Here is a 14,952-nt window from a genome sequence, read left to right on the forward strand (position 1 = left end):
TCTCCTATAGTGTTCTCATTATAATCCTTAAGGCCATGCCAGAGCTGATCTAGGCAGACTAAGAGATAAAGCAGGAGGAGAAACCAGGGTGTGTTTTTGCCGCCAGAAAGCAGAGACACCTGAAAAAGAACTATTTAATTTGGAAAACTGAGCAGCGGAAACATCTAAACAGACAAAGAAGAAGTCAAAATTATAACAGATGAGTCCACATATGAAGTATACTATAGGATGGGGGGGCATCCACAAAGCTGCATAACATAACAAGCAGCCAGGTATTGACTTCAGCACAAAGGACAAGATTCTTCTAGCAGATGGAAAATCATAATCACAGAGATTATGTTGCAACACACCATCAAAGCGGACAGATCAGATTTTCATGAAATATGTCTTTTTTGTCCCAGGCTAAGAGGGAGTCTCCCTCTTTGGAGGTCTTTAAGCAGAGGCTTGACAACCATATGTCAGGAGTGCTCTGGTGGTGTTTCCTGCTTGGCAGGGGGTTGGACTCGATGGTCCTTGTGGTCTCTTCCAACTCTATGATTCTATGATTCTATGGAAACCCTCTGTGAGGGAAATGCCTTGTTAGCAACAGTCTCATAGTGTACTCGCTCCCTTATAACTGGACTCAAAGGTGTGTGTTACTTGTTGGATCAGTGCCTTAGCTTGCTTAGCCAGGCTGCTGAGACTCTTGATCCTTTTTGCCTATGTACCATCATGGGTGCAGCCAGGATTTATTTTTTGGGGGGAGGCATTATCCTGGGGGGCAGAACTGAGTTATCTGTGATGGAATTGGTCAGTTAGTTAAGATGGGGGGACAACTGCCCCCCTGGCTACCATACTGATTTCAGCATTAAGTATTTTGGCGGGAACTATACTCTTGAGTTCTTCACACTCCAATGAGAGTCAGGCCACCAATCTTTCAGTATAATCACTAAAAAAAATGCCCTCCCTAGTTAGGTGCTTTTGCCTCCATCATTATTAATTTTCAGGATAAACTTGTAAACAGCCTTGGCAGCTGAAGAAAAAGTGACTGAGACGCAGTGGGAAAAGTGATATAGAGAATAATCCATGTGAAATTGCAACGGTCAGTAATTAAAGATAAAAAGGTAAACTGGCTATGTGGGCACCGATTGGGCTGGAGTTGCCTCCAATAGTCCACCTTCCTAGAAGCAAGGGGGAAAGACCTAATCAACGCCTGCCTAGTCTGAGCTCTGAGAATGCAGCCACTGTGGGAGTGCAGGAACCCCCTTGAGCATAGCTTGGGCTTCCCACCAAAGTGTTAGCCTGGCTCTATGAAGTTCTGGTGACATCATATGCAGGCACAGAGATAATATGTGAAACTGCTCAGAGGCCATGAAGAAGAACGAGAGGAAGAGCTGTTTCTCTCTTTATAAACCCAGTTTTTAAAGGAATATAAGATGAACATAGAAGAAAAAACTCATGCTGATTTTTTAAAAATTTGCTCTTTAAGAACAACAATGTTATAAAAGAAAAAGAAAAAAACACAAGAGCTTTTTTTATAAGCCAAAAATGAGACACTTTAAATAAAGAAGCATTGAAAGGATATATACACATATTGGCAACCAAATGTGACTAAGCATGAGAGCAAAACATTCACACTGAGAAGCTGAATTGCAGGATCTGTCCATCCTTTAAGTACAGTTATTTTTAGCAGGGGTTATAAAGTGCTGTTGAGCATAGAACAATTTGGGTGTTAAGAAAACTGAAAGAGAAAGTCCCCAGTACTGGACTTCATGTATAATATATTATCAGATATGTATACATACCATCATACATAATGGTATCTGTTTGCCATTCAAAGTTGCTTAAAATAAAGCTGGGTTGAAATAGAAGGTACAAAATCCCAACCTTCACCTGTCTGCAGTGATTTTTCACACCCCTTTGAAAAAGCAGGTGGAACTGTTTGTGAAAGGAGGGGTGTCAAGGGAAGAGGCAGCAGCAGCAGCACCCCCCCCCGACAAGACAATCCAGCTGACATCCAGCCAGGCCTAATTGACTGGTTGGGGCCAAATGTAGATCACGTGCCCATTGAGATGTGCATCCAAATCATATTCATTCATTTGATTTGATTTTTATAATATCTGTCCTGCCACATGAAACATAATTGAAAACAGCACTATTACAGAAAAAGGAACCAAGATAAAACACAGAGCAGCAATATGAGCCAGGTTTAAGCTTTGCTTGAAAATACAACAATGATAAGCCTTGTGTGATTTAAACGGTCTTTCTCTAGTGCCAGAAAGACACCAGGAAGGCATTTCAAAACTGAGAAACCACAACTGGAAAAGCCCTTTCACATGTTCACAACCATCTGATGTCTAGACTGAAGTCACTGGTGTGTGTGTGTGTGTGTGTGTGTGTGTGTGTGTGTGAAATGAAGCTCAGAAAGGCCTGGGAAACAAGGTTTTTAGTCAGTGGGCTTATGTGGGAGATGTCAGTTCTTAAGGTAGTCTGGTTCCTTAGCTGTTTAACACATCTGAGGGCGCATCCCACTGAAAGTAACGCAGTGCAGATGAATCCCATACTCAGATCCAAATACAAATGCCATTTTGTGCTGCGTTACATTCAGTAGAATATGCATCCTTATCCATATTGTGCCCCAACTAGTCATGCAAAACTGCATGAGGTTTGAGCTAGATAAGTGTGAAAGTCTTGCAAGGGGGGACAAAACCACCCCCTCACGGCATCGGCCCAGATGTTTCAGCACAGTACTGCCATAAACTGAAGAAAAGAACATGGCCACGTGCAGTTATTAGAAATGGCTAAAGTTGTGGAGATGTTGCCCCTTACACTGGATAAGATGGGATTGCACCTCTATGCTCCATATCACACGTGTGTGCCTGTATCTTTCTTCATGGCTGCAGACTGTGGAAGGAGCAGGAAGGTTCTCTGGCAACCACGGCCATAGTCATGTTAAGGTTAAATGCAGTTTTTCAGTTGCATTTTCTACTTACAGAAAACTGTGGTAGTGTTGGAAAAGGATCGAAAAAGGGTTTGGATGTAGCAGCAGGGAATGCCTTTATCTTTAAGGAAGATAAAGAGAAAGATGTTACTTTCAGAACACAAATAAACAAAATGAAGCGAAGCACTACGTCCGACATACCAGAATGGTTTATAACAGCACACAAATTAACTCTCACATGCAAAAGCTAATGATGGGGATTCAAAGGTTCACAGAAAGAGAAGGTGGACTGCTTTTATTCATGCAACCTGTTTGAGAATAACTCCTTGAAGTACACATTATATGCGCCACAATTGTAAACAGCTTTGATCTGCTCAAGAATAATAACAACGTTTTAACATACCAGGAAGGTCTGCAAATCCTGTCATGCTACAAACCTGTTTTCAGTTATTTTAGTTAGGAAAAAAACAGTGCAGAAGGCAGGTTCTCATAATGCTAGAACTCCTGGCCATCCAATGAAGCTGAATGTTGGGAGGTTCAGGGTGGATAAAAGAAAAGCACTTATTCACACAGCACATAGTTAAACTATGGAACTCGCTTCCACAACAGGCAGGGATGACCACCAACCTAGATGGCTTTTAAAATGGATTAGATAAATTCATGGAGGAGGAGAGGGCTCTCGATGGCTCCCAGCCACAGGGGCCAGACTCTGCCTCTGATTCCCAGCTGCTAGAAACCACAGGAGGAGACAGTTGCTCTTGTGCTCATGTTCTGCTTGCAGGTTTCCCACAGCTTCTGGTTGGTCATTGTGAGAACAGGATGCTGGACTAGGTGGGCTAGTAGCCAGGCCCTGCAGGTCCTCTTCTTCTATTCTTATGAGCCAGACCTGGAATGGTCCCTTCTCATAAGAGGAAAAGTGAGGGAAAGACTTACAAATGCACATACCTAGCATTTACCATTGTGGTGTTACAAATACATTCCTATTCAGTGTTTTGTACTGTAGCAAATGACTTCAACCTCAGCCAAACTATAAGATTTATATACCAAAGCTCCTTGACTAGAACATGCAGGATTGAGTCTAAGAGCCATAAATCCAGAAAAGGGATGCAGTTGGCAGATTTATACATGAACTCCACCCTCAACTGAAAATACAGGTTAACACACAAAAAAGTGACTCAACACTTTGCTTCAAAGATGGAGAACCTGAGCCCTCCAGATAGCATGGGACTCCAACTCCCATCAACCCCAGTTGCCATGGCCAGTGGTTAGGGAAGATGAGAGTTCTATTCCATCAACATTTGGAGGGACGCAGGTTTACATGGCAATTTTGTTTGCCACGAGAACACTGTTGCTATCCCAGTGTTTCTTCAAGTATATAATCTCTGTGCAAGTGCTTAAACAACCCTGATTGGAATGAGGTTCCTAGGTGTATGCACACAGAGACTTTATCAACATAAATGGTTATTCAGGCTTTGCATGTTTGCTGTAGGAAGCAACAGTGTCCCTGCCCACAGCAAACATAAAGATCTTGTGAAAACATATTATTATTATTATTTTTTACACTAGGTTAAGTGCTGTGAGAGGCCCTTCTTAATATTACCTTCAGCCTAACTTCAACTCAATGCCAATACTTCTTTGGGCACACAGAGATGCCCCAATGCCCCTACATTGGTGCAGATCACCTATTGGGATTAAGAAGGATATTAAATAGGGGCGGGCATCAACCATTTCAATGCTTCAGGGAGAAAAGCAAGATTCAGTTCAAAGCACTTTGGAGGTTGTTCAGTTCAGCTCATGTGGAAACAAACCTTTGTTTCTTCCCCATTAACTATTATGGAAAAATAAAAAAAATGACTTATTACCAGAACTGGATCAGATTTGCAAGCATATTACATAGCTGTCAACTTACAGATTTGAAAATAAGGGACCAGCAGCCTTGAAAATAAGGGACCAGCAGCCAAAATTAGGGACCTGCAGCCTCACCTGTTCCAGGCACTGCAGTCTTCCTTCCTCCTGCAGTCTGGTCAAACTTATGCTGGTAGCTTCGAGAACACTGTCCAACCAACTTTGTAACCAGAGGTTCAACTGAACAGAATCTGAATCACATGCACCACAAGGCCTATCACAACTTAAGATGGCTCCCCGGCCTGGCTTTGCACTGCAAAGTTTGCAGCAGCACGTGCAACAAAATGGCGTCCAGCATTCAAAAACCCCCTCAGCTTGCATTAACTAGCCACACACAAGGCATGCAAGCTCCACCCCCCAGTCATTCTTAGACTTCTTATTGGGTGAGCAACACAGCTAAGCAACACAGTTGGAGCCTTCCTCCTCCCTGGCCGGCAGGGAGGGAGGGAGAGGAGCTGCTTCCTTTGAAATTTAAGGGACATTTAAGGGACATCCATCAATAAGGGACAGCAGCGGGACATGGCGCTGGAATAAGGGACTGTCCCTTCAAATAGGAGACACTTGACAGCTATGATATTAGTGCCTCCTGAGTGGATATCTGCCAAATTACAAATAGGTCCATGGGTTTGGGGTTTTTTTTTTGTTTTTTTTGCAGTGGGCACCTTTATATTTATGACTTAAAAGGAACTGTCCTATAACTTTTAATTGTTTAGCAAAATTGCATAGAATTTGCAGGTATCTGCCAAATGTCAAATGAACAGCAGTACTGCTTTCTTGATAAGGGCAGCCTTTCTGTTTCAAAGTGGTTTAAAAAGGATTCACTTAATCCTTAGTCCTAGAAAGTTAATGGCAAGATTTGAATTAGGAACTCATTGGTTCATAGCTTTGGGGGGGGGGAATTCTCTCTCTGCCACTTTTTGATCTTTACACCACCTTTTTAATTGCATCCCATGTGAGTTAGCAGTAGTCGGAATCTCATGGAACACAAGCTCCCTGACACTTTCACTGCTTTAGTAAAGGGATTTGAAAATCAGTGCCTGTAGTTTAACTAAACGTGGTCTTTGAAGAAATAAACATACTAAGTAGAAAGTGAATTCAATGAGTTCCTAATTCAAATCTTGCCATTAACTTGATTTTTGAATCTGCAGATAATCCAGACATTTTCTTTGTCGTTCTTTTGAAAGGACAATTTAATTGCAATACATATAATACTTTGTTTCTATTGTAATCACCATCTTTTAGACTGATTTATGAGTGGAGGCACACTGAGGGAGCAGACACTGGGAAGTGAGCACACACTCTGAACAAAAAGGGGAAAACCAGCAGCCAACGAACCCTCCCTCCAACAGCCTCTTTACCAGCACTGCCCCACAAGAGGTAACCCCACATGAGATGACACTCTTGCAAGGCATTCCTCCAACCTTTCCCCAGAGTGGCCGTATTTTCAGATCAGGTGAAATATTATTCAGATCAGAGTGAGCTAGCCTCCCAAATGCTTGCTTGATCCAATCTGTTCCTTCTCCTCTAAGGATTCACCCTCCCCTGCTGAGATGGACATCAGGTGCACGAGGCGAAGGGAAGCAGCTGAGCCATTCATTCATGCAAAGACCACTCACCTTGATCAAGGGAACCACTGATGCAGACATGACATCAGTGACGGAAAGCAGGGGAACTGTACTGCAATTATTTTTAACAGACCACATAGCCCAAGACACAGCAATAAATAGCAAAACCCAGATGTACACATATATAGTCATCCCTCACAGCTGAAATTTCTATGAAGTCAGATGATTGAAGCTTAAATTGCCGGTTTTTTACTGACTTTAGAATAAGGATTGTGGAGGAGCAAGAATAACTTTAAAAAGTAAGGTGTCCCGTTTAAGGTCTTGTGAGGGAAGGGGAAGTGGCTAAGAGTGTATTTATTAATGGGTCAGCTGGCAACTTGAGGTTGTTACCACTCTGAACAAAGCTTTGGAAAGCATTTCAATAACCACAGCCTGTTGCAAGTGACACCCAGGTTTCCTGAAAGATCGTAATCTCCCTTTATGAGTCTTTCTAGGTGCCAAGATCCTCAGGTGAGAACCTTATCTTGGTCCCATCAGCATCACAGGCAGTGTTAATGGTGACACAGAGAGGGCCTTTTCTGGGGCTGCTCCCAGATCGTGGAATTGCCTCCCAAGAGAGGTTACACTGGCTTTCTTAGGACTTTCCTATTCAGAAAGGCCTTTGAAAATCCACTGGGCTCCCATCACGGCAATTGCTGTTTTAATGCTGCATCTAAATGTGTTCTCTTATATTTTGACCTGTTGTCATTATAACTGTGTTTTTAAAATGTTGTAAGCTGCCTTGAGTCCCAACTTTGGAGAAAGGTGGGATATAAGTACATTAATTAATTAATTAATTAATTAATTAATTACTGTAGCTTTTGTGATTTCTCACTGTTCAGGGAAATGGGGAACATGTGCAACAATATGTATAACCCATTCTCAGGTTTTAATAGACTTATTGTTTCTGTTTTTTGTCTTGATGAAAATTATGTTTTATGTTTATGATTTTTGTCCTACAAAATTGTAACAGTGAGAAAACAGGCAGCATGTACTGGATGCACAGCCACTGTTTCTCCACCACAGTAGGAGCAAAAGTGCACTTTGGCGTCTTATTCAAAACATCTGCCTCCTAGAAAATTTTACTAGGAGTTAGAAATTCAGCAGCATTTCTCCTGCCTTTTTTATCAATAAGAAATTAACTTCCACTAATATTTTGTCGGATGACTCAGTAATGCAGCAGCTGTAGTGCTGGTGCAAGGAGTCATTTCAGAGTCTAGGCAACAGGCTAGCATCACCCAACTACCGTATTTTGTCTGATAAATGCACATGCTGGAAAGAAAACCTATCATCATTTAGTGGACTCCTAAGTACAATTATAACTACCGTAATTACAATCAGGAAATGAGAAATCATGGTTACCATGGGTGAGAAAAGAGGATTGCATCTATACTGTACATAAACAGAGCTGGATATTAGGTATTTAACACACATGTGGATGCATATTTAAAAGCACATTGGACTCCATATCCCATTTACAGCAATACAGTGCAGACAGACTGTATCTTCTCTTGGATGTATACAGTGGTACCTTGGTGTATGAACTTAATCCATTCCTGAAGTCCGTTCTTAAACCAAATCCATTTCTTAAACCGAGGTGCGCCTTCTCTAATGAGGCCTCCCACCACCGGTGCCCTTCCACCATTCGGCTTCCATTCATAGACCGAGGTAAAGTTCAGAAACTGGAACACTACTTCCAGTTTTGCGGAGTTCATAAACCGAATAGTTTGTAAACAGGACTGTTTCTAAACCGAGGTGCCACTGTAGTCAGCATTGCATAGAATCTATATTATCTTTATATCCATGGCTTCCAACCCAACTAGTAATATGTTTCCATAACCTTGTTTACACAAGGAGTTCCTTAGCTGGATAACAACAATTATATTTAATTTTTGCAATGTCAGTGAATGCAAATTAGCATTGATTCATTTTGCTAGACTTACCATCATTTCCCAAATAAAATGCATTCTTTTCATTCTTCCATATTATACTTTTCACCACATCATACTGAAGAAAGTATGACTGCATACTTTTGATAGGAGCATTATCTCCTCCTATTTTCTCACATGGGGGGAGTGGACACACACTTACATTTCTAGAGACAAGGCCACAATAAATGTTCATGGCAATCATTATATAAGTTAGTACAGTGTGAGCTGTTTGTAGGCAGGGATTTGTGCGTTTCCTGATTCTTAAGGAGCTGAGGGGGTTTGCCATGTAATATGCGATGCCATATGCAATGGCACAGATATCCATCAGATACAGAGCAACAAGCAGCTTTTATAAACTAGAAACCAGAGCTCTAAATCTACAGTGGGGAAAAATCCACATTCTGAGACATTGATGTGCATTGATTGTTTTGCTATTAGCCACACAGAATCTAATTAAGAAGCTGCAGTTTTAAAGGATGCTTCATCGGTGAGAGGCGCTCCACAGAAACTCCATAGAAAAGATGAAGAAATCTGCTGTGACACAAATGATGCGAGTGAGAATGAGCCTCTATGTTCCAATAATCTTGCTCCCTCCAGTATGGTCTGTTATGATACAGTGGAAGCTTTTATTGAAAAGGGCTGGTAAGGTCAAATTGCCTATTATGCATGGGTGATAGAATTAGTGTCTGCAGAAAGAGACGGAGAAACAAAGGAATGCATTAGACAAACTGTTTGCAAGGTCAAGAAAGCATTCCGTCCATATAATTATACAGTGATGGACCAATACGATGATGCTGCTGCAGTCAGCAGACGTCACTGAAGGGTTGCTTGCTTGCTTTTTTCTAATGAATTTTATGGGAAGTGAGGAACTTCAGAGTGGTTGATCTCCTTCCTTACCTTTAATCCCACAGATCATATGGCAGAAAAATGTTTGTTGCCAAGTACACTCTCAACGGGGAGCTGTAATCAATCATTGCTGAGTCTACCTGTATGATGGACTTGTTTCAAAACGTGTTTGCCTCAGGAGCCGGCTGCATGTTATGCACCACTGGGCACAGAAAAGCTTCCTTTTGATTTTGACTTTTTTAAAAGGAAAAGCAGCTTCAGAGGGATCAGTTTAGCACATGGGGAGGCAAACTAAGGCCCAGGGGCTAGATCTGGCCCAATTGTCTTCTCAATCCGGCCTGTGGACGGCCCGGGAATCAGTGTGTTTTTGAGTAGAATGTGTCCTTTTATTTAAAATGCATCTCTGGGTTATTTGTGGGGCCTGCCTGGTGTTTTTACATGAATAGAATGTGTGCTTTTATTTAAAATGCATCTCTGGGTTATTTGTGGGGCCTGCCTGGTGTTTTTACATGAATAGAATGTGTCCTTTTATTTAAAATGCATCTCTGGGTTATTTGTGGGGCCTGCCTGGTGTTTTTACATGAATAGAATGTGTGCTTTTATTTAAAATGCATCTCTGGGTTATTTGTGGGGCATAGGAATTCGTTCATCCCCCCCCAAAAAAAAAAATATAGTCCAGCTCTCCCCACAAGGTCTGAGGGACAGTGGACCAGCCGCCTGTTGAAAAAGTTTGCTGACCCCTGGTCTAGCATGAAGAAATGGTGAGGCAGCAATGATTTCTGCATCCAAGTGTTTCTGTTCCCCAAACTGTATCCTCAAACTTTTCTAGGGAAAGCTATGGTAACTCATACATTTTGTACATGCATACAGGCTGTCCCAGGTTCCTTTGGGAGGAAGGGTACACTATAAATTGATGAATGAAGTGGATTGAATGTTAAATGCCCTTTATTAAACAGCCTTGGCCCAGTATACCTGAAGGAGCGTCTCCACTCCCATCACTCAGCCCAGACACTGAGGTCTTCCTCTGAGGGTCTTCTGCTAGTTCCCTCACTGTGAGAAGTCAAGTTACAGGAAACCAGGCAGAGGGCCTTCTCGGCAGTGGCACCTTCCCTGTGGAACACCCTTGCACCAGATGTCAAGGAGATGAAGAATTACGCAACTTTTAGAAGACATCTGAAGGCAGCCCTGTATTGGGAGGTTTTTAATGCTTGGTGTTTTTATTATGTTTTTAGATATGCTGTCACTGGGAAAACCAAGCCAGACAGGTGGGGCATAAATAATAAAAATTATTATTATTATTATTATTATTATTATTATTATTATTAGGCTGAAAACCTTCTCCACATATAGAAGGGCTGCTTCTGACCTAGCAAAAGAGCACTGTATGATAAAATGGACCAACTCTGACTTCCATTTCTGTTCTGCACCAGGAATGGACGACTCCCTCAACATTGCAGGGAAACACAGAAAGAGATTAAGAGAATGATGGGGGTAAAAGTATCATTTGGTATTTGAATAATTGTATTAATTGGGTATGAATTGGTATTGTTACAATTGGGCTATTATTGGATTAATGTTGGAAAACTAATAAAAATGTATTTGGCTCTAAAAAAAAAAGGACCAACTCTAAAGTTGGAGTTAGATTTGTTCTAGTTCTTCTGTAAGAGTCTGTAAAATTAGCATGAATGAAATTTGTACAATGCAATTGCATTTTGAAGTCTGGGGCTTTGAAAAGGCAGGGCTTGCAGCTCAGCTGTGGCACTGGTGCTATTTGCCCTCCCTTGCTTGCATCACTGAGGTATTTTGTATTTATATATATATACTATATAATCAAGACAGACAAAGGGATATAATGATTTATTTATTTTTAAACCAACTGTTTTTAAAGCTGTTCTGGAGAAAATGTGTGTGTTTCTTTGGGGGTGATACTTAAGTGGATTTACTTTTTGGAGTACAGGACACCTCCCTGAACTCAGAAGCATTAAACAATCATCACCCAGTGGCAAGTGTCCCCTTTTGGGACAAGGGGCTTGAAAGGCATGCTTGGAAAATACTAGTTATCTGGATCTATTTTAGTATGGCTTCAGGCCTGGTTATGGCGTGAAAACTGTCTTGTTGACCTGGCTGGTGACGTTTGTTGGGATAGACAAGGGAGGGACTGAACCCCTGCTCATTCTTCTTGACTGCTTGGTGGTTTTCAGTACTGTTAACCAATGTAGATTTCAGGAGCAACTCAGGTGGGGATTAGGGGCACTGTACTTCAGTAGTTCTCATAATTCCAGTGCCATTTCCAAGAAAGTAGTATTGGTGGGCCACTGAAGAGCATTCTGTCTTGTCCTCTATGCTCTTTAACATCTATCTGAAACTGCTATGAGTTGTCATCAGGAGATCTGGAACAAGGTGCCACCAATATATGAATGCAATTCAGCGCGCGCGCTCTCTCTCTATTCCATCAGAATCAGGTGAAAAGTTCAGGTACTAGAATGCTTGGAGATGGTGATGGGCTGGCTGGATGTGCAGCAATAAAGTGAAAATGAAACTTGGAAAGAGCATTAGGTGTTCTTGTTCTCAAGTGTGGGAGCTATACCAGGTTCACCAGCTAGGGCCCTTCTCTGAGATGAACTGGCCACTGTAAGCCATACTGCAGTCACCTCCAGATCGGTCTGTTGCAATGCACTCTAAATGGGACTGCCCTTGAAGCAATTAATAAATTTCAAATGATCCGAAATGCAGCAGCCAGATTACTGGCTAGGATTCCATTTAGAACTCGTATCATCCTTATTTTAAAACAGCTGCACCAGCTGCCAATTCCTTCCTTCCTTCCTTCCTTCCTTCCTTCCTTCCTTCCTTCCTTCCTTCCTTCTAGCATTGGTGGTCTGTTTCATGGAGCAGCATGAGGTGCATGGTTACTCCTCTCACAAGACCAGCATCGTTTCCCAGCACCCATTTAGTCAAGGAGGCTCCTCCTGCTTTGGGCCCTACAGTCTGGTCTGCACACAATGGGGAAATTAAGAGAAAATTAACCCAAGTGAGCGAGTGTTGGGCCCCTTAGGCTTAAACTCAAGCACACTTACTGCTGGATAACCTTGGTTCTTGTGAAATTAGGTATATACTGCCTGTGATTTATATTACAAACCTCTTGAATGTAGAGAGAAATTAAAACAAAATGGCAGTTATCTGGTGAAGGCTTTAAAGAAAAATAAGAGAGGGTGGTGGTTAAAGTGGAGTTTTAATCATCAGGGCTCTCCCTGCCCCGCACACCAACTCCTCCAAGCGCCTACTCATCCTGCCTCCTCTTATCCCAATTCCCATCATCCACAGCTTTGCAAATGCCATGCCATATCCCCTTATCTGTCCATTTGTCTGCATTGCTTTGCTTGCATCCTTAGTGTAAGCGTGGATGGTACAAACTATGGGCAGGGGGGGAAGGGTCCGTCAAATCTTGAGTGGAATGTACACGGCTCTTTTTATTATTTGCTTTCAAAGTCACTGACTCTAAAAAATGAAACTTGCAGTATTTTGGAACAAGGAACGAGGAACACCGGTCCATGAAATTAATAGGCATTCCAAAAGAGCTGCTTGCAAATACAGACATACCAGAATTGCGTAGTGCAATGCACAGCCTGATGGTATCCCACAGAGGAAATGATTCTAAGTTTAAAAAAAAAGCAGACATTAACAAGGTGGCAATTACTACTTGGTCTGGTTGTGAACATGGAGATGGAGGCTGCAAAGATGAAGACATGGTCAAAAGTTGTAGTTTATGGCATTTGTTTTATGAACACTCACTCTTGGCAACATTCTTAATAGCCCAAGATTCTGTCACATGCCTAAAATAAGACAATATATATGTGTACAAATTAAATGTGTGACTCCTTCTTACTTGGAAAATAAATCAAAAAGCAATTGCCTTCAGGGTGTGCGTGTGTGAGAGCAAAATCATGAATGCTGTTCACAAAATTATTTTCCCCTGTGCAGTGGTTTCAGTGAAAGCCCCTCCCCCGCCCCAGAAGCTATTTTCTCCAGGAGAGAATCTGCCATTGGTGACGGGACTGATGGCGCAAAGGCAAGTCCAAACTTTAAAATTCAGAACAACCATAGTGTCCTGTTACAAAAAAAACCCCAAGAAGTAAATGCATACAAAAATCATATCAGATCACTAGAACGATACAATTTCCTCCTAGCTTGACAGTATACAAGCATTTGTCAGAAGTTTCTTAAGCTGGTTTCAAATAAATAGATCAGGAATCTCTACAGGTTTAGTCTAATTTATGAAAGCCAGAATCACAACAGAACTAAGATAATAGTATTGTGTACTGAATTATTACAACATAAGCATTGCAGCTTTTTCCCGTGCAGATTTAAGAAATTCTCTAAGACATAACTTCCAGGGCTGCAAAATGAAATCATTTACCATCGGCGTGGCTTCCGTGAAATCCATGAGCAGATCTCCAGGTGCCAAAGCAAAGGGACCTCCAGGATCTGCAGGGCTCTGAAGCACAGTAAAAATTCAGGAAGGGTTAATGGAGCTGAATTGTAAACAAAAATAATTTCATTTGAGAAGATGAACTGCAGGAAATCTAAATTCTATATTCACTAGCAGTGTCAGAACCACAACAATAAGAGAGGCAGTGCATTTCTCAACTCTTCTTTGGCCCCCCAATTCAGGTGCAAAATAAAGCCTAGCTCAGCCACCACAGTCCTCCTTATGCCTGACCCATGCAATACAATGGGGTGGTGGGGTCTTGTGTTAACCCCATCCAAAGATTTCGGTGCTCCTCCTGCTCTTGCACGTGTTGTGGAATAACTTCTTTTTTAAATACTGTTTTAAAATATTTATTTTCATGGTACAAAAGATAAATTTCGAGAAAACAATTGTTACAACAGTAAACAACAAATTACTTGTCCTGATGAAATTACAGACTTCTGTCAGGCCATGTGTTAAAGTTTCATTTGATTACTCTAAGAGATCATGCCACATTTTCCCATGAGTGCTGGGTGGATTCCTGCCACTGCCTGAAGAATTTATGGATTCAATAAACATTTGCCATATGAGAGGAATATGGATTGTGTTTGCCCTTTGCTGCTCTCACCTGGCATGTTAGTTTCTCAGCCAGTGCTATTGACTGTACTCTTGTTATACCAACACCAGTTTTTCAACATCTGGCTGTCTCCATATGAGCAGCAGTCAATAGAAAGGCAAAGAGGTCATCTTTGGAATAATCAGGACCAGGCAGGACACTAAGCCTAGGTAGTGCTAGTGCAGGGGACATTTCCATTGTTTTCGTGTATATTCAGCTTATTTATTTGAAGACAGCATTCCTGAAGGGTTTGATGATGTCACACCACCACCACATATGGAACTATGTACCTTTGACTGCGCATCCCCTCCAACAATTGGGATTGACTTCCTTACATATTTGGGACAACCTCACCAGTGTATGCCACTATGCAGAAGTTTTAATGAGGCTTCCCTTATTTTTGCTGAAACTATTTGCACATCTAGGTCCATTTCCCATGGCATTTTTGTGAACAATATTGTCATATTCTATCCCAAGTTTCTGAGTACTTCCACTTCATCCATCAGTCCCTCCCTGTCAGTGAGGACCAGGTCCAAGGTAGATGATCCCCTTGTTGCTTCTTCCACCTTCTGGGAAAATGAAATTGTTAGCGAGGCAATGGGGAATTTAGCAGACATTGCAGAGCTTCAGTTGCAACAGATATCGGGGAAATTGAAGTCTCCCAT

At 41.7% G+C, this 14,952-nt stretch overlaps 1 protein-coding gene across 8 annotated transcripts in view; it reads right to left on the reverse strand.

Annotated features, from left to right (window-relative positions):
• EPB41L4B (erythrocyte membrane protein band 4.1 like 4B) overlaps positions 1–14,952 on the reverse strand; it is a 135,733-nt gene that overhangs the window by 7,582 nt on the left and 113,199 nt on the right. For 5 of the 8 annotated variants that reach the window (XM_053360700.1, XM_053360699.1, XM_053360702.1 and 2 more), the window contains 2 exons: positions 13,621–13,698; positions 2,973–3,041 (listed from right to left, as the gene is read on the reverse strand). In XM_053360700.1, coding sequence (XP_053216675.1) covers positions 2,973–3,041; positions 13,621–13,698 — 147 coding nt within the window. Of the gene's footprint in view, positions 1–2,972; positions 3,042–12,686; positions 12,858–13,620; positions 13,699–14,952 lie in introns of those variants that run through there. The other 3 variants (XM_053360701.1, XM_053360705.1, XM_053360703.1) reach the window with 2 other exon arrangements.

The sequence above is a fragment of the Podarcis raffonei genome, chromosome 13 (genome assembly GCF_027172205.1).
Source record: "Podarcis raffonei isolate rPodRaf1 chromosome 13, rPodRaf1.pri, whole genome shotgun sequence".
NCBI lineage: Eukaryota > Metazoa > Chordata > Lepidosauria > Squamata > Lacertidae > Podarcis > Podarcis raffonei.